This window comes from Panulirus ornatus, chromosome 47, assembly GCF_036320965.1.
Source record: "Panulirus ornatus isolate Po-2019 chromosome 47, ASM3632096v1, whole genome shotgun sequence".
NCBI lineage: Eukaryota > Metazoa > Arthropoda > Malacostraca > Decapoda > Palinuridae > Panulirus > Panulirus ornatus.
The window spans coordinates 3851526-3870284 of NC_092270.1; the positions used below are offsets into that span (position 1 = coordinate 3851526).

General features: G+C 37.7%; 2 protein-coding genes across 4 annotated transcripts in view; one reads left to right on the plus strand and one right to left on the minus strand.

Annotated features, from left to right (window-relative positions):
- Positions 1–1221: 1221 nt before the first annotated feature.
- On the minus strand, positions 1222–5844 carry CSN8 (COP9 signalosome subunit 8). The gene is made up of 4 exons (XM_071689497.1): positions 5687–5844; positions 4624–4694; positions 3618–3796; positions 1222–1736 (listed from the first exon to the last, which is right to left on the minus strand). The coding sequence occupies exons 1-4, from the start codon at positions 5741–5743 to the stop codon at positions 1486–1488; spliced, it is 558 nt and encodes a 185-aa protein (XP_071545598.1). The 5' UTR covers positions 5744–5844; the 3' UTR covers positions 1222–1485.
- A 1584-nt stretch (positions 5845–7428) lies between these two features.
- Positions 7429–18759, plus strand: part of LOC139763449 (transmembrane protein 268) — a 102924-nt gene continuing 91593 nt past the window's right edge. Inside the window, exon 1 of one of the 3 annotated variants that reach the window (XM_071689503.1) lies at positions 7429–7571. The gene's annotated coding sequence lies outside the window, so the exon portion shown is untranslated. Of the gene's footprint in view, positions 7572–12453; positions 12647–18759 lie in introns of those variants that run through there. The other 2 variants (XM_071689506.1, XM_071689505.1) reach the window with 2 other exon arrangements.

The following is an 18759-nucleotide window of genomic DNA, read 5'->3' on the forward strand; positions in this document are numbered from 1 at the left end:
ATTCTCTTTCCCTTTTCTATAGGGATTACTTTGGTTATTGCTCCCAAGAGCTAGCTGCTTGTGTGCCCCCACCATTAGGTAGACCATGCAGTACTCGGCAAGCTCTTGCATCACATGATTATTGTGTGACCATTGGCAACTCAGGGGTGGGCCGATTTGATAACATTTTCTTTCCTTAAGCCCCGAAGCTTTGGAACTCTACCTTCTCATCCCTTTCCCAATAACTATGAACTGGCTTAATAATTAAGGCCTGGCCTTGATGTGGACTTTTGACCGTGGCTGGAGACCGAAAAAGCCACATTCGTTCACACAGTCTCTAGATGTCATGTACAATGCACCGAAGCCACAGCTTCCTATCCACATCCAGGACCCACAGACCTTTCCATGGCTTACCCCAGATGTTTCACATGCCCTGATTCAGTCTATTGACAACACATTGACCTCGGTATACCACATCTTTCCAGTTCACTCTATTCCCTGCATGCCTCACCCTCCTGTATGTTCAGGCCCTGATCTTTTTCACTCCATCCTTCCACCTCCAATTTGGTCTCCTGCTTCTCCTTGTTCCCTCCACTTCTGACACACATATCCTCTTTGTCATTCTTTCCACACTCTTTTTATTTCCACACATCTCTCTTACCCTTTCATTACTTAGTCAAATCACCTCACACCACATACTGTCCTCAAACAGTTACTTTGTGGTCACTGGCAACTCAAGAGTTGGCCACAGTGATGTCTGTTTCCTTTCCTGTACTATGCTATGGGATTCTACTTATTCTTGCTCTTTCTAACATCTTCAACCTTTCCACTTCTAAAATTTGTAACCCAGTCTTGTCCATAAGGAGCCTTTTTCATGTATGTAGATAAAAAGAATATATAGCTGGGCAAGCAACCTTATGAAGCAGGGCAAAGTTATCTGGATGTGAGCTTAGCCAATTCCTGGTATGACATAAATTCATGTCTTCTAACCACAGACTGAACATTTGAGATTCATGGTTAAGAAAGTCGTCTCATAGGAAGTGTAATTTTCTGTCTTATACTGTTTATGTTAAGTTTCAGAAGATATATCACAAGTTGAGTTTAACTTTCTGTCTGGTGGAGTATATAATAATTTCCATGGAGATAAACCACAAGCTATGTTCTTTCTGGTACACTGTTAAGTACAAAACCAGAAAATGTAGCTTTCTACTGTAAGGTAAAATTAGTACTAAAACTTTTAAATACTGTCCATTAAGGCTGTCTTGTTATATATTTATTATTTTTGTGACTGAATACATCTAAATGCAAAAGCTAAGGAGAATCTGATTCAAAACAATATGTATATTTAAATATGCATGTGCAGCATGAGGTTAACATATGAAGTTATAAATTAGTATGGTGAACATTGTAATTCTTTTGGTAAAATTCCAAGACATCATCCAGACATTGATACAGATGAAAATAAATTAGGAACAAATTTCAAACTCTTCACCCCTATAATCCTGCTTAGTTCTCTAAGAAAGAAACATAGTCTGCAAGTCTACGTAGTTGTTCTTCTGAGGGTGTGGGGGTAAATGGTTGTGGGGCTTGTGGAACTGGTAGGATCATGCGAGTAGGATCATCATATCCCCATCCATGTCCTTTTGCTGCTATGACTGCTTCTTCTACACCCATGCCAACTAACTGAGCAAAGTCTTCAGCACTTATAGATGTGTATGCTCGAGCAACAAGATCTACTGCTCTTTGACGTACGTGGTCTGAAATACAGATGCAGTAAATAAGAAAGGGTTCAATATAAACTGAGACGACTCAATGTCTCTCATTCAACAGTCTTTGCCCCCTTTACTTTTAAAGTAAAGCACTACTATTTATATGCTTTTTTTCTCCCACTAAATAGTTTAAGAAATGCACTGTTTGTCATCTGATCCTCTTACAAAAATTTTACTTAGATCCATATATTTATCAAATTATTTATAAATAAACAAGATCTCTTTATAAGAAAGAGGCCTGATGTTATCTAGGCTCTTTCCAGAGGCTCCTCCAGCCCAAGGTTGCACTACTACAACAGCAGAGAAATGTGGAATCCTTTGGGGTGAAAAGTTCTTTGAGGAGACTGTACTCCCTATGACACAGCTGATCAAAGGTGACTTTTCGATAAGGGTGCAACCTAATACTGGAAGAGTTGAGTAGCACCTTTAGATTTATGTATGCCTTACCGTATCATCCTGCCCCAGGAGTCTCTACTATCCTTATGAAGCTTCTGGGTAAAAAAAAAAAAAAAAAAAAAGCAGTAATGTGTAAGTGTGTCTATGTGCAGAAAGTGTAGGGAAATTGTGCAGTAAGTGCTTGGTGTCTTTGTTGTGATAGATGCATTGTGTGCATTAGGGTCTTGGGATATGTTTGTAGTGTCGTAGGAATAGGTGATGTCTGGAAAATGGATCGGAAAGTGTGATTTGGGTTTCGATGGGGAGTGTTGCTTTTGATGGACTGGGGTTTGACTGAGTTGGGAGGGCATTTGTTTGGTACTTAAAGGGTTATGTGTTTTGTTCATGCTATATAGGTTGAGTATCCCTTATCCAAAATGCCTAGGACCAGAATATCTGCATATACATAATGAGATATCCTAGGGATGGGACCCAAGTCTAAACACAAAATCCATTTTTCATTACACCTCCCAGCCTGAAGGTAATTTATACAATATTTTCAATAATTTTGTGCATGAAACAAAGTTTGTTAAACACTAAACCATCAGAATGTAAGGTGTCATAACCTCAGCCACCCATGTGGACAATCTGGTTGTTTTGCATCACCATTCGTGACTCTGAATTTATATGCTGCTGATAAACAATCATTTTCTTAAACTTATTCACACATAAGTACTTAACAGTAAAAAAAAAAAATATGAAATACCATTAATACAATGAAAAAATTATGTGTTTAGGTGTGGAATTTCCCACTTGTAATGTCGCCACTCAAAAAGTTTATGATTTTGAAGCATATAGGATTTTTGGGTTAGGGATGCTCAACATGTATATATTGGGGGTGGGAATCTGTGAGTAAAAGTTAATGAAGTATGAGGCATGGGTAAGCTTTCTGTTTTTACTTGGATGTTGATGGTTTGCTATGGAGTGAATTGGGTCAGTGGGGTCTAGTGCTGCTGCATAAAATTGAGAGCAGATCATGTTCAGATGGGTTTGTATTGGGAAGATCTTTGTTTTCATTCTGTAGGTATTGAGTGTATGGTTGTTTGGCAGCCAGTAACTGTTCTGAGTGCCCCATTTTGCATGATTTGCAGTTCTGTTACATTTGCTTGTGAGAGGATGGAATACTTAAAAAAAAATAGTACATGCATCTTATTACAATGATAAGTTTTACACGAGAAATGAGAGGAATACACGATAACTCTGCCACTCAAAGTCTGTGCAATACTGATGTCTGATTTAAGGAGGTATGAGGCATGATGCATTATTATCTATTCTACAGGAGCGTTTGTAACTGTAAGTGCCTGCTGTAGGATCCAGACATTCTTGAATCGTAGTTTCTTTATAACTCAGAAGTTTACCACAATTTGTCATATTGTAGTTTATAGCATATGTTTTGCATATATTTTGTGAAAATATATGAATTCAAGGACATACCATGCATAGCTTTTATGATGTCTTTAACAACAGGTGACCATTCTTGTTTGAGGGCAGCATACACAGCTGGAAGGTCTCTTTGCCACAAGTGCTGACCAACTTCCCATATAAGAGCAAGTTCAGGTGTAGCATTCTTAGTGCTTGCAGGTATACGCTTCCAAAGAAATTTGGCTGCAGTTCTAGGGGAAAAAGGTGAATAAATTATTCTCTATTTGATTACTTCTTTCCTAATCTTTGTAAAGTAAAATTTATAACATTTATCATTTTCATGAAAAATTTATTCTTCACTCAAAAGATACATTACACGTAAAACTTCATTAGGTGTCTGTGCTACACTTACCATAATGATAACTTGAGATATAACACTGATGTTTAGGAGTTAACACTTTTGCAAATTCCTTTACCTCAAAATACTCCAAGTTAGCTCTTTCGTTTCCATTGTCTACACATCAATTACCATGTTTTTATGTTCTCTATATTTACTGTTTTTAACTTTTTCTTTGAATGTTATACTTTTAATTTACTACTTTTCTTTTGCCACTGACATATTGCATCTTTCTCATGCCTGTGACGTCCCCAAATTTTCATCGGCAACCATCTCCTTGTATTATTTTTATTATTATTATTATTATTATTATTATTATTATTATTATTATTATTATTATAATCATCATCATCTATTATTATTATTAGTCAACCTCAGAACTCCTTTTATAGGGCTCCTGCAGTTTTTAAGGCTACAAATTACAAAGGAACAAGGTAAGGCAGGCTTCTCTGGGACAAGGAGGTCCTTGACAATGCTGTCTTATTTCCATCTGATGTTATTAATACAGCCCAGCCAAAAGTGACTTCTCACTTGTAGTGTTACCACCTCCAATCAGAATACACTTGCACCTTTCCTTATGAATATTGAATATACTCTGTTGAATATTTACAATGTTAAATTATACTTCAACACACAAAATCATTATCAACTTTATATAAGTTCCTGCAGCAAAGAACTTACAAATCATTCTGTAGCAAGTAGATAGTAAGGAGCTGCTCATATACATGTGCTGGAGGTACTCCATTGGGAGCCTGCAAGAAAAATTAGAGAACATTTATTTCTTTTTATTGCACAACTGGAAATATCTGGTGATAGCTATAAATCAAGGATATGTGATACAAATCTGACATGGCCATTATTTTTTTCTGCAGAAATGCTGTTGATTTCAGGTATGGATATTTGAGACGTAACACAAACACTGCAAACCAATACTGGTTACTTTCTGGTGCCACAGTATTACCAATATTATTGAATTTAGTATTTATAAAGTTTAATTATAAGCACCATCTGAACCACTTATCAGTGTGAATTTATGATTAACGAAAGTATGAATTAAAAAAAAACCAAAATACTCACCTAACTTTCCCCAGCAGCCAGGATATATCTACATTTTCGATACAGTATTACAAATGAAATGTGCAACATACCAAGCTTTCACTATTACAAAAACCGCTCCGAAAAGGTATCAAATAGGCACTAGGTAGTTCGTGATACTGCATTCTATCCACCACACAGCCATTAAATGTGGTTCCCAACCGCACATTTATGCTGATTACCAACAATTCTTTCTTAATCCTTTCCCCTTTGATAAATAGTACTGCATAATAAAGAAAATGCTCTACCATGCTTCCTCTGTCTCATTTCAAGTTCAATATAAATTTATAAAAAGAAATCAATGGTACTCTTGATTCATGTGATAACCCTTCACTTCGTAATGGCCTTGATTTTCCTTGTCGAAGCAAAGCTTTTGTAAATATTTACTCATTCAAATAATTCCATACCAAAAGATTAATTACAATTCCAAAAGTTTTCAGTTGTCGACAGCTCCGTACTTCGAAATACTGAACAAAAAGCATTATATATCCAATAACAATACCAGCATAATACAATTTGATTCACATGTCGGCATAATAACACCGATCAATTTCACGTAGTTTTGATGACGAAATACATATTTTGATTTGATTTAACACCACTAAATTTCTTAATTATTTTCATTCAAGGTCATGTATGAGAAACTTACATCCAGTTCTTGCTTTTCGAGTTCCTCCGCAATTTTACTGTAGTTAACTTCAGCCATTGTTTACAAGTCTGTCTTTCTGTTGACCCACCAGCGTACTACTCCGGCAAGCGGCGAACATCTCCAGCGATCGGTTAGGCTCGGAGCATAGTCAAATTGCAGCGTTCGAACATATTTGGATGCAGAAAATTATATCGTCAATGAACCCAAAATGGAAACAGGAAATACTATGAGATCCAAGTAAGATATAAAAAAAAAAGATACAATAATATATAGGTACTATTCCCCTTGTCTGTTGACGTTGAATTATGTATCATTACTGTACACACCAGCTCTTTGGGAAGGATGAAAAGGCTGTTGCGACCAGGATTCGAACCTCTGGGTTTGATCCCAGGTGGCCCCTACATGCATGATGGTCATTCACAACCGCTACACCACGGAGGTAAAGGAATATCTGATATTTAGTCCTTGGTAACATTAACGAATGACCAAAATTAAACATAGCTAACGGTCATGAGAAAGATTGTTTTAACAGCCAGGCCAAATTGATTCTTTTAGGGGAAGTGATGGGCCAAAAGACCAATTTCAAATATTCATTGGCTAACTCAATAAAATATGTCCGATCTTCATTTATCCTGAAATCCCTGCTGGTAGATGGTTGCAAGACATTTATCTGTATCCTTACTGAATAATTGGGAAAAGGTCCATGTATTGTCAATGACATTTTACTTACGGTTGTTCATGTATTTCCTCTCTAGAAAGGTGGACTATAAGAGTGATAAAGACACACGGAAAACGAAATGTTTACATAAAAAAGTGTACATATAAAAGTAGCTACTGCTGGTATGAGGAGGAGGATGTGAATCACTTGTTCAGTAGGGCTGAGAGAGGTGTGAGGGGATCCTTGGGTCTGTGGTGCTGCTGCACAAAGGTTGATAGGTTCCGTGGAACTGCTGCATAGATGGTTGAAGGTGTTGCCAGGGTTTTATAGAGCTCCAGTACGAAGGAAAGGCGCTTCCCCTACCCTATGACACCCCTTGCTTACCTGTATAAATTTTAATAATACGGGACGTAAGTTTATCTCCCAAGCAGGACGTCGCTTCCCCGAATTATTTTTAAGAGACACAAGGGAAGGAAAGTCGCACCGAAATCGCGACGTCTTGAGAATATTGAATGTTTTCCAGATAATTTATGTCTGTATTGTAGAATTCTCTATATATGTGATTAATTCCATAAGTATGTTTCTTGGTAGAGCATTAGACTTCTGTTATGAATCAGGTCCCTCTAACATCTACAAGTAGTGAACATCCTCAAAGATAGTGATGATTGTTTTCATATAATCAATGTCCTCTAATTTTATTTATTGATATGATATGTTCAATATTTTTTTCAGCGTTTCGAATTATCAGATATCTAGTATCGTTACTAAATAAATACCTTGATAATCCTATTTTCTCCTAGGTGGATAATAATTCTGAAGTTGAGGATGAACATGGATTCATGTAATATCTAAGTAGAAGCAGAACATTAATCAATCTCCTGCTGGGCAGAATATGTCCAGGTGATTTAGTTGAGACTCCATCACAACACCACCTTGAAATTACTTGTACCTGGTAATAGATACCAAGGAGGTGCACGCAAGGTGTTGAATCTATTTATTGACAATGCAAATTGATTTAGATAGATTGGAATGTATAAAATGGCACTAAGCCTATTGGATCCTATATGTAAAATTGTGACTAGAATCTATTGTTTACTCACCTGTTTACTCAGATGCGATGTTGTGTTCGTAGTTCCCATGCTTTGTGTAAATGTATCCGTCCAAATAAGCCGTCCAGGAAACAACACTACAACGAATTTGTGCCACTCGTATTTTAACCCATAAGAGGTTAGTATGGCCACCTTTTGGCCTATTTTGTTTAAGAAATTAATCAAAAAATAAGGTTTTCAGCTGAGCTTTCATTGTTGTCTGACAGGCCCGTCTTGGCGGCGGCATTCATTGTATTCAAATTTTGTATTTACGTAATTACTTGGATATTGTTGTCCAGATTTGATTTCGTTTTTAGTGACTGAATTCATGTACCATTCAAATAGTTTTTTTTAGCATTGGCTTTTATGTTTGTGGTTTTCCTATGAATCGTGTGATAACTCAATATTTTCTTTGCAATTAAATAGATGTAATTTGAGTTGTATATGGATCACAGTTGAGTTCCTTATGTGAAAGATTTAAAAAGCTATAATGCTTCTCAATGTAATTACGTAGGTTCTCAACAGACCTTATTTTTTTAATGAAAGAAGATGCCACTGTCCTTTTCTAAAATTTGAATTTAATATAAATATGTATACTCTGTATGAAACATGTTTGTTTTATGATGAAACTCATCAAACTACGTGAAATTAAAAGGTGTGAAAACAGTTTAGGACCAAGTGTTACTTCTTTATCTGCATGGGTCAGGAAACATAAAAGTAAAATTAGAATTTTTGAATTTAGTTGCTTAGTGAAAAGTTGGGGATAGATTAACAGCTTAATGAGCATCTTTATAATCATAATTGTGGATAGTGGGAACCGCACTTACTTGTAAGGATGCAATTTATCCTATGACTTTTCAGTGCTGGGAATGTTGTAATAATTGAAACAATTACTGGATCAGATTTTCACTTCTCAACAAGTAAGCATGTGTTTACTCATACCAAATGAAATTCGTCATTCATTCATTCATAGGTAGTCATAATTGTGTTATCCAACATGAGATAGGGACACACAAGTGTATATTTCAGCAAAATTACACTTTAGGGGCACCATAGAAATATGTTATGGATTTGGATGAAATGCAAATCAGTAGCCTTTTTTTTATATTGCAGTTGAATTAGATTGAAGGAGATGGACTTTCATTGCTGTAATTGTTACATGGTTAGATACTTGCAAAGTGAGCAGGTCTTTGAAGATGAGCAAAATCGTAGGGTAAAAGCACTGAAATATTGTCGCGTAACTTCTTGTAGGAATCGCCATGTCTTTTGCATCCACTGGTACCTTTAGCACCAGATGTGTGCCCATAGTGTCTGCGCTTATGATTGGCCAAACCAGTAAATAGCATGTCTTTCTTAGACTAGGATTATTGTAATCTTTATTCATGAGAAGTGAAAACTTTGTTGATAGTTTTTTTGTGGACCTAGTCATATAAATAGAAAAGATGCTGAGGATTAGGATTGGTCAAATGATGTGAATTTCCTAAACTAGTTGTATATTTTGTGCACCTCTGCATATATGTAGAAAATTTGCTTTTCTATGCATTGGAGAGAGGCATGTCTCCCCTCAAAAAAAAAGTGCAGATATTCCCTTCCACAGCAGAAAAAAATAGCAGTGGTTGGATTTTAGTTATGCAGTTTTTACCAACTGTTATGTATTTTTAGTTTGATCATGAATTATTTATTCAAATAAGCCTAATTCAAAGAAAATTTCTGTGAATATTCGTGTGTTTATTAGTTCATATAAGACCACATCAGGTAACTTCTTTAGGTGGAAGAGAAAGTCATTTTCACACGTATGAAAATTTTTACAGGTTTTATAACAGAATAATCTGAAAAATTACTTTTCAGGCAGACTTAGAGTAAAGGGTTTTAGATCATGTAATGGGTCATGTTTTGATTCTGTGTATATATTTTAGTTTACTACTTTTAAAAGTGAAACTTTATCATAGGTGAATGATATGTTATTTTTCCACAAACTTAAATTTTTCTCTCTAAGCCATGGACTTTTTAGCAGGTCATTTAAGGTTTTTCTATATTTGAACTTTATAAATTAATTTTTTCCTCAATGGGGCATACAACACTTTTAAAGTGACTTCATTGTGAATATCATTAAGAGATATGGAGTATCCAGCTATTATCTGTGTTGTGAATGTTTACTCACATTATTCAAGAAAAAAGCTTGAGAACATGTTTAGGTTAGGTAAGGGTTGACAGGTTTTAAAGCAGTCAGGTGTTACCAGGTATAATTTAGGAAACATTTGCTCAGTTTTCAAATTACATGAACTGCTGTGCTAGTGTTGTGCTCTACACATAGCAGTTTTATCATTAATGGTCTGCCTAGTTTTATCAACTTTTAGTGATATAATCTGTTCCTTGTTATCAACTTTTAGTGTTATAATCTGTTCCTTGAATTTGTCAAGTCTTTTAGTATGTTTTGATCATTTAGATATAGATGATAGGTCATCTCACCATATAAATGAGATGTAATGCAAATTTTAATTCTGTTATGTTGCCTTTAAGGAGTTGCTGGTAGAATATTACTTTCATGATTGTTTCTGTAAGTAGAATTTACTTTATTAAAGAAATGAAGACAAGAAAAACAAAGAAAAGTGTCACATATGATATGTATGCACCATATATGTAGAAGTTTGAGCTATGTAAGTTAACGCAAAGAAGTTGAAGAGGTTAAGAGGATCAAGATTGCAGTGTAATAAAACATTATGCAGCTTTGACTCAACAGGTATTGAACAGCCACATTCCCGACTCGGTCTAAATGCCCAAATCCACCAGACATGCACCCACGTGAAACATTACTACCCAGATATGTGCATATTATTTTTTCCTTGACTTTATTCTTGATCCCACCAATATCCAGCATTACAAATGCTGATTTCACTTAGCACAGGGCATATTATGACTATGATGCAACTTCCAGACAGGAGACTGAACACGTACTCCTCAACTACCCTTTGCTCACCTAACAGAGACATATCACCATCCTTCTTTGACTACAGTGTAGTCTTGCTTGCTGGATGTAGCTAAGAGGAAGAAAATTAAAACTTTATACATATTCATCCCTTCTATTCATTGTGTTTTGACATGGAAAATGTTTTGTTAATAAATAGGTTGTGAGGCTAAGATGTTATACATAGAAAAGAGGACAGCAGGTCATTTTTGACAGTACAAAAACTGCAAAAATTTGGCTTTCTTGAAATGTGTAGTAGGTAGATAAACTCCTTTTAATCATTTATTAGAAGTTACAGTTTAAGCTAGTATTAGAAAACTATTTCTGTCCCAACTGAGTCATACTGTGGTGACCATGGTCACTGAGAAATTTGGGTCTTCAGGCAGAATTTTTGCATTATTTTTTTTCATAATCTGTTCAGAATATATTGTTTTTTGTATTCAATATTTTTGTATATACAGGCAGTTCAGTTTGTTACAGCAGTGTAATGTACACTAGCTGGATGATTGTCATATACAAGATTTTTTTATGTTCTTTTTCTGCCTAGTGTCACTTTAATTACTCTACTTTAAAACCAGATATTTGGATTGTGGATGGATATATATTATGTTGAATTCCCCATTAAGTTTACTTTGTGTTATGGGTTTGTAGAGATTTAATTGCTAAGCCATTCAGCATTGTCATTCAGTGTTTTTTCCATTGTGTTCTGACCTTTGTTTACTTAGGAAGCACCCAAGGTTCTGAAGTTATTTGACATATCCTCCACCCGGATACCAATGATCTTATGAATTATTTATGCCATGAATGATAATGATAATATAGTTTTGTCTGTAAACCAGTTTATCAGAAATTACCGGCGAAAGTTGTTCGGTATGAAATATGAATTGTAGAACAACGAAGTAAATCATCTTGAATGAAAACAGTTACCAGACTCGCAGAGAAAAGAAATGATGTGGGTGTGGGGAGGGAAGAAGGGGATGAGGGCATGGAAGTAGGTTACAGTTAGGTACGTCTTCATGGTAATAGGTATGAATTGCTTTGTGGACTGCCTGCTGCGGGTGCTCGAATACTGTAGTATGGCGAGGGCAACAAGAACCGCTGTATGGTAGCCGCTGCCTTACTTGAATAACTTATCGTCCCTCTTTGTCAAAAGGAATTTGTTCACGCCAGCTTCAGCCCACCCCATTTTTAAATACACACAGACGTTCGTGGTTGCATTTTTTTTTTTGTAAATAATACATTGTAGGTGGTATTGTGTTGAGGGAGTTTATAATGTGTGTGCTTAGTGATAAGGGTATCAATGAAAAGCCACGTGGGTATACGAGACATCATAAAACCAGTGCACACTAACTGCCTCGTGGATTTATGGATGAATTCCACTGCAAAGTTGCGTGTGTTGTGAAGGGACAGTATTCGCTTAGGTAGTCCCGTAGACTTGCAACATGGACGTGCTTGTAAAGAAGAGATCATATGTACATAACTTTGCCATTTGGATATAAGTACGACGGTGCGAACTTGTTCTCGCATGGCCTCTAAGCATGATCTTATTGGTTACTCGACCGCTTCAGAGGGTGTCTAGTATTTTGTTCCTCAAGGAGGAAATTTCACCACTAGAGTACGACAGATATGTTCATCGTACTCAAGGGTTTTAAGGTGTGTAAAATTTGTGCTTAAGAAAATGTTGAGGTACGTGAAGTAGACAGTAACTGAAAGTAAATGTGTGTGTGTTTGTGTGCGCGATGGGGGAAAGGCGTTTTGATATCGGAAGCAAGTAGGTAGGAGTGACCAGTATGGGCAGTGGCCCGAACGGTCTTGTTCAGGTGCGCTGAAAAGTTCAGTCTTGTGTTGTCTCTCGGCAAGGTGAGTTGCGCCGCTCTAACTCCCCAGAGAATATATATATATATATATATATATATATATATATATATATATATATATATATATATATATATATATATATATATTTACTTTAGTAGTGCACGAAGACACAAGACAGCGTCAGTCTAACACTTATAGAAAACTATAGTGTTGAGTGGATGTTTTCAGTGCTGTTAAATTCCGTATTTTGTGTACTCAGAAAATTATCAAGTTTTCAGGACAAACAACTTGAGTTTCAGTGTTGGACTGGAGTGGATCAGGTGTTGAAGTTTGCCAAGGTTTTTGTTAGACTGTGTATCAGGTGATCAGAGAAGTGGGTTACTTTACGGCGTATTCATGCTAAACATCATATAGATTCTGAAATATTTCAGGTGAGTGTCAAGCCGTTTATTACGCAGTAGAAGTATGGTTGTGGTAACTAATCGTTTATTTCATCCTGTGACTATGCTCAGAAAGTGTTTTGTTAAGAACTCAGAAGTGATATCATAAATCCATCCAGTATCGCCTCTTTAAAGTCCTTGCGCTTACCACTTAACATCGTTCATACAGCTAATTACAACTGATTGTTGATTATACAACCCCATGACCCCTCTTACGGAGCTCCTGTAACTTCAAGGTTGTGCTTCAGTCAAAGGAGCACTGAACAGGGTTCCTTTTTCAGCGAGAAGTTCCTCAAGACTACAAATTTTCATCCATTATTTTTTTTTTTCCAAAAGAAGGAACAGAGAAGAGGGCCAGGTGAGGATATTCCCTCAAAGGCCCAGTCCTCTGTTCTTAACGCTACCTCGCTATCGCGGGAAATAGCGAATAGTATGAAAAAAAAAAAAAAAAAAAAAAAAAATATATATATATATATATATATATATATATATATATATATATATATATATATATATATATTTGATCGCTGTTTCCCGCGTTTGCTAGATAACGTCCGGAAGAGCCGAAGAAAGACCATATCTTGTCTCATCCAGTGTCAAGCTATCTTGTGTAATGCACCGAAACCACAGTTCCTGTGTAATTAAGGCTCCACATACCTTTCCTTGATTTACGCCAGACGTTTTACATTCCTGGTTCTATCATTTACTGTGCATCGACGCCTGTGTACTCTGTATTTGCGGTTCGCTCTCCCTTTTCTTTACAGTTCACTCTCCTGTAGAAAAATGGATGTGTGTATTTCATTCTTGGATGCGGTCTCCCGCGTTATCGCTGGGAACAGATTAGGAAAGGCCGCATTCGCTCACCCCCATTCTTTAAACTGTCATTTGCAATGCACCGAAACCATAGCCCCCCCCCCCCCCCCCCCACCTTTCCACAACTTTTCCATGGTGCTTGTAATTACCAATTTTTGCATGAGGAAAGTACACCTGTAGGGTCCATCTATCAATTTTTTTTATCTCTATCTCTTACTTAAATCACGTTTATTTCAATTACAAAATGATATCCTCCCAATGTGGGGTGACCAAAGTACTGTTGCATTGCTGTGATTTTTTTTGTCACATTCACGGTGATATTTAATTTGTTATAGCTTTAGCCACGTGCTTGAACAGGCTGATTTGTCATTCACCAGCGTAATAGTTTACTTTCATAACGACTTCCCTAACAGACTGCGTTCCCAGTCAATTGGTTTGTCCCTTGCACAGAAAAAAGTTTCAGCCACTGCCTTTCCGCAAGACGATGCAGTAGTTTTATCTTGACCTGTTTTTTTCATTCCCCATCTTAATCGCTTTGCATGTGGTCGGGTTGAGTTTCATGAGCCGTTTTATGTCTTGCGGTGTCATAGTCCTGAGTATCCCTTATTTCAGTCATATTTATAGTTTTATCAGCAAAAAATAATCGTGTGTGTGTGTGTGTGTGTGTGTGTGTGTAGAGACTTCTGCGCTAGTGTGCCTTGACTCTTCAGCCTTTTATAAATCAAGTAACCTTTTAATCCTTTGTGAATAGCTGGCATTCATCCTCTTCTTGTTACTCTGTTCCGACTGTGTGTGTGTGTGTGTGTGTGTGTGGGTGTAAATATTAATATTTGAAGAGGGTGTATGATTATACATTTATACATGGATGAAATGCAAAACCTGGAAGCTTTCCTTTTTTCTGTTTTGTCTCTCTCTCTCTCTCTCTCTCTCTCTCTCTCTCTCTCTCTCTCTCTCTCTCTCTCTCTCTCTCTCTCTCTCTCTGTGTGTGTGTGTGTGTGTATACATCAGGTGGTTTACCAGATTCCGCTTCCTTAATGTTACACTGCGAGTGAGAATGTTCACCCTTGGCGAAGCAGAATCATTGGAAGAACAACCTCGTCAAAGAGCTTCACACTCCACGGGAGTCCATCATTTCCCTACTCCTGTAAGTAGCTCAGTCATGTAGCTGAAAGAGCTCCTGGAAAGATGTCCTGAGTAACACCAGGATTCTTTCTTAGAAATAGGTTTTGGGGTAGTAAATGGAAAACCAGGTGTACATAGGTTTAACATGGTGTATGTACTGTACAAGGTTAAGACACGGAGTAACACAAATCTAAAATTCTTTCCCCGTAAACAATCAAAATGTAATCATTCATATCCTTTTCTGGAAAAGATTGCATCCATTGCAAGAGGGACACTCAGGTATGTATGGCCCAACCTTTTTCCTGATCTTTATGGATTAGGCCGTCATAACCTAAGTTTTACCATCGTGATCGTGTATTTACTCACAACTTTTTGATTTATTCCTCTACTGTTTGATCATAATACCGTAAGTCCTCACTGCTTGACTTGTGCCCTTCGTAAAATGCCGGCGTTTCAGCTTCCTCTGTTTTGTGTATGACAAAGATGAAGCAAGCAGATGTTTTGGTAACTGCAGTAAACGAAGGCGTTGCATACTTGGCTCGCGGCGGTTCTTACACACACACACACACACACCACGGAAATGATACAGGAAAAAACCAAGTGTAATGTTTGATTTCTCGCTCATTTCACCAGGACTCAATGCTAGGTTGGGCATTAGTACAGTCACCGTTAGTTGTACCCTTGAGCACACGACAGTATGATCCTTGGGAATGACTAGCGTGGCCAATGAGCTTACCCTCCCGGGTTCTGATCAAAGACCAGACTACCATATCTGAGGCTCGCTGATGAAGCATTAAGAATGTTGGCTTATAAAACAAGTCTTCATTCTTTTACGCAGCTCCCAGTATATAAAGGGTTTAGGGGGGGTGTGCTTATCACTGTAGACAGGTAGGGTGGCTTCCAAGCCTAGCCAAAGAAGTTACTTGTTAATAGAAAACGTACAGACCCATCTAAGGTATTGTTTTCCCCTCATTTCTGTGTATGATTAATTCGTTGCGTACGTTAGTATCTTTTATATTGACATTAGGAACAAAACTGGTTGTTTATAAGTTAAACATTGTTAAACATTGATGCACCAGATTCTGAATTACAGGAAAAGCATAAAAGTTCCGTAATAAAGAGGATTGCTTTAACTCCTGTCTACTATTTTGTAACATTGAGAGATTGGAAACCGTAGATGATTCAGAGAGAGAGCGTCCGTTGCGTGGCGAGCCTGGAAATAAGTGTAGGAACGCCACACCTCAGCTGGTTTGGGGGGTGGTGGAAGGGGGGCGGGCGCTACTGGTCCCGGCTGGGTCAGGTTGAGCTAGGGGCGGCAGCCACAGTGCGGGCCTGTCTTGTCTGGCCTCTCATCACCTTCCCAGGCGATGACTCCCTCACCCTGACATTATTCTGTCGTGCCAGGTTCAACTGCTAACCCATACGTCTCTCCTGTTGCACAAGGGGAACCTAAATATAACTGTTATATCGCTGAGAAGTTCATTCATGGATGATAGAAAGTTTGTGCAGGTGAGGCGTCTTGGCAACAATTTGGACTGGAGAATAGACTTGTGTTGCCGTCTACTGGATCCTCAACGGCTTTCTCTCTTTTTTTTTTTACTATTGCCCTTGGCGGTTGTCCTTGCTCAAGTTATGTTGTTTGTGGAGTTATAATGTATTCCAAGCAGTATGTTTGTTTCTCATCCTTTATAGCTGTTGGCTTTGTTGTCGTGACGTTACTACTGCATTGTTATGAAATCAACCTAGTTTTTTTTTTTCGTTGCAGGCTTACTCGCCGTGGTTGTTGAAAGTTGTTCTGTTGTAAGTGATGTAGACAAGCCGCTCTCTAGTTTACTAAGTTCCACTCACTGTCGTATGTTTTGATATATGCATTAGTTCATGTGCTTCCCGACAAATGTTTCGCAATTATTTTCGAAACAAGAATACTTCTCAATACGGGAAAACCAAAAAGGTGCATTTCCAAGGTTTTGACTCGACTAAATGCTGTGTACTTTATTGAGGAATTTTGCGTCTATATTCATCAGTTTCATTAATTTTTCTTCGTATAATAGCAGTAGTTTACAGTCAGGTTCAGCAGTACACCATAACAACAGTGAACTTAGCTAATTTATACAAATGATATTCATGTTCCCCAAACAGTCGCTCACATAACTGGGGTTCACCTATGTGTGAAGGGTATGGCATGAAAAACTTAAGATGATGGGATCCACAGACAACATCACATTAGGAAAGTGATTGACGCTTAACAGAGCTCGTGAACACGATGTCACAAACCTTGGGTATTGATGGCATGGTTTTTTTTTTTCTGATCTGAGCCATCACGAGATCATTGCAATACTAGGCCTTCATACCAGAATCGAACCGATGTACTCAAGTTGTACCATCTTACACAGGAGTTAACATCATCGTTCCGCTGTCTTCAAAGGGTCACTTCAAGTTGTTAAAAGGGGTTTAAGGATAAAATCTGGAGGCCCAAGCTATGGATTTGAAGCTTCGTACGAGCACCTGAGACCCGCGTGCCCAGTGAGTGCATTAGGCCATGGTTGCACTCGTGAAGCGGGAGTTTGGAGACTTGAACAGCGGGATGGGCGGGGCAGCAGCCGGCACCGGAATAGGTGAGAGCGGAAGTGTGGGCGTGGACACAGCGGGTGGTAAATGGCCGCGATAAACAGGATATACGCCTTCTGTCAACCAATCACTGCCTGAATATTGCTGGAATGTTTTTGTTGAGTATTATATGATTTTCTCATGATTGTAAAGGTATTTATTATTATTATTATTATTATTATTTTATTATTATTATTATTATTGTTATTATTATTATTATCATTATTATTATGAAATACTTTGTTGGCCACAACATTCCACCAGGTCACCAGCACACAGGTCTTAGCCAAATTAAGCTTTGGGGTAGATGTATTCCACGGAGATGACCTCTCGAGCACAACTGTAAGACGAGTGTGATGGTTAGGCGTTTGGGTCGACTCAATAGCGGTTAGGTCAAAGGTCACCGCCGTTACACCCAAGGGTCCTACCCTCGTCCTGAGGTAACTTAAGGATTCCACGGTTGATCTTGGTTGGAAATTGCTGTCAGTTTGAACATTGGGTTCATTTTTCATGTTAGATGAGACGTCACCGGTAATTAAATGCCCTAATCAAGGTCATGCCATTAACGATATATATATATATATATATATATATATATATATATATATATATATATATATATATATATATATATATACAAGCCTAAGCGATATATCAATTTTATCAACCTACCCATAGGGGAGGATGAACAGCTGAGTTGACGGCACATTGACAGAATGGAAGTTCGTTTTTCTGTATCATGGTGCAGATAGTGGGGAGGGAAATGAGGGGCAAGGTGACTCATTCAACCTTGACTGAAGGGTCTGGGTGTGTCTTTTAGGGAACGAGTGACCCAGCAACCTTTCCAACCTTAGCTAGATGGCGTTAGGAACAGACGATTGAGCGAGTCTTCAGGAAGGGGGGGACCCCTCTTCTTGGGCCCCCCGTTTATGTTCGCGCGTTTGGAAAATAGCCACTTGAGGCACGCGAGGAGATAACGTAGGGAGTGTTCTGTCTTCCTTATTTCCAGGGATATATTGACTCTCTCTCTCTCTCTCTCTCTCTCTCTCTCTCTCTCTCTCTATATATATATATATATATATATATATATATATATATATATATATATGTATATATATATACACACACATATATATGTATATAACTGCTGATGAGATTGTCTGAGACGAAGCTTTATCGACACTGGAGGGCTGGGCATGTAATGTAAGACTCGTGTTCTGTTGGGTGTACGTCGGACGCGAGAAAGACTTTTCCACTCTCCTCTCGATTGATGTCCCATTTCCTTTTCAGAATTCAGAATGTAAAAATGTTATTGCTTGTAGTGAGAGAACATGACTTTAACCTCGCTATTTTGATGCATTTCGTCATCTTTATTATACATTTCTAGGATGCACCTTTCCCTAACGTATTTATACATATTTGGTTTTTTTTTTCGGTTTGATAGGAATTAGTAATTCAGTCATCACTTCTATTAGAATTTTTGGTATTCACAATCTAGGCATTTGTGAGCCCGTGCGTAATTGAACCAATTTTCCAGTCTCGTTTAAATTCGCATAATTAAT

Coding starts and splice junctions, on each gene's coding strand:
- CSN8 (XM_071689497.1), bottom strand. CDS start 5,743: ATGGCTGAAGTTAACTACAGTAAAATTGCGGAGGAACTCGAAAAGCAA. Junction 4,695..5,686: donor TCGAAAAGCAAGAACTGGAT/GTAAGTTTCTCA, acceptor TTTTTCTTGCAG/GCTCCCAATGGAGTACCTCC. Junction 1,737..3,617: donor CATCATAAAAGCTATGCATG/GTATGTCCTTGA, acceptor TCTGTATTTCAG/ACCACGTACGTCAAAGAGCA.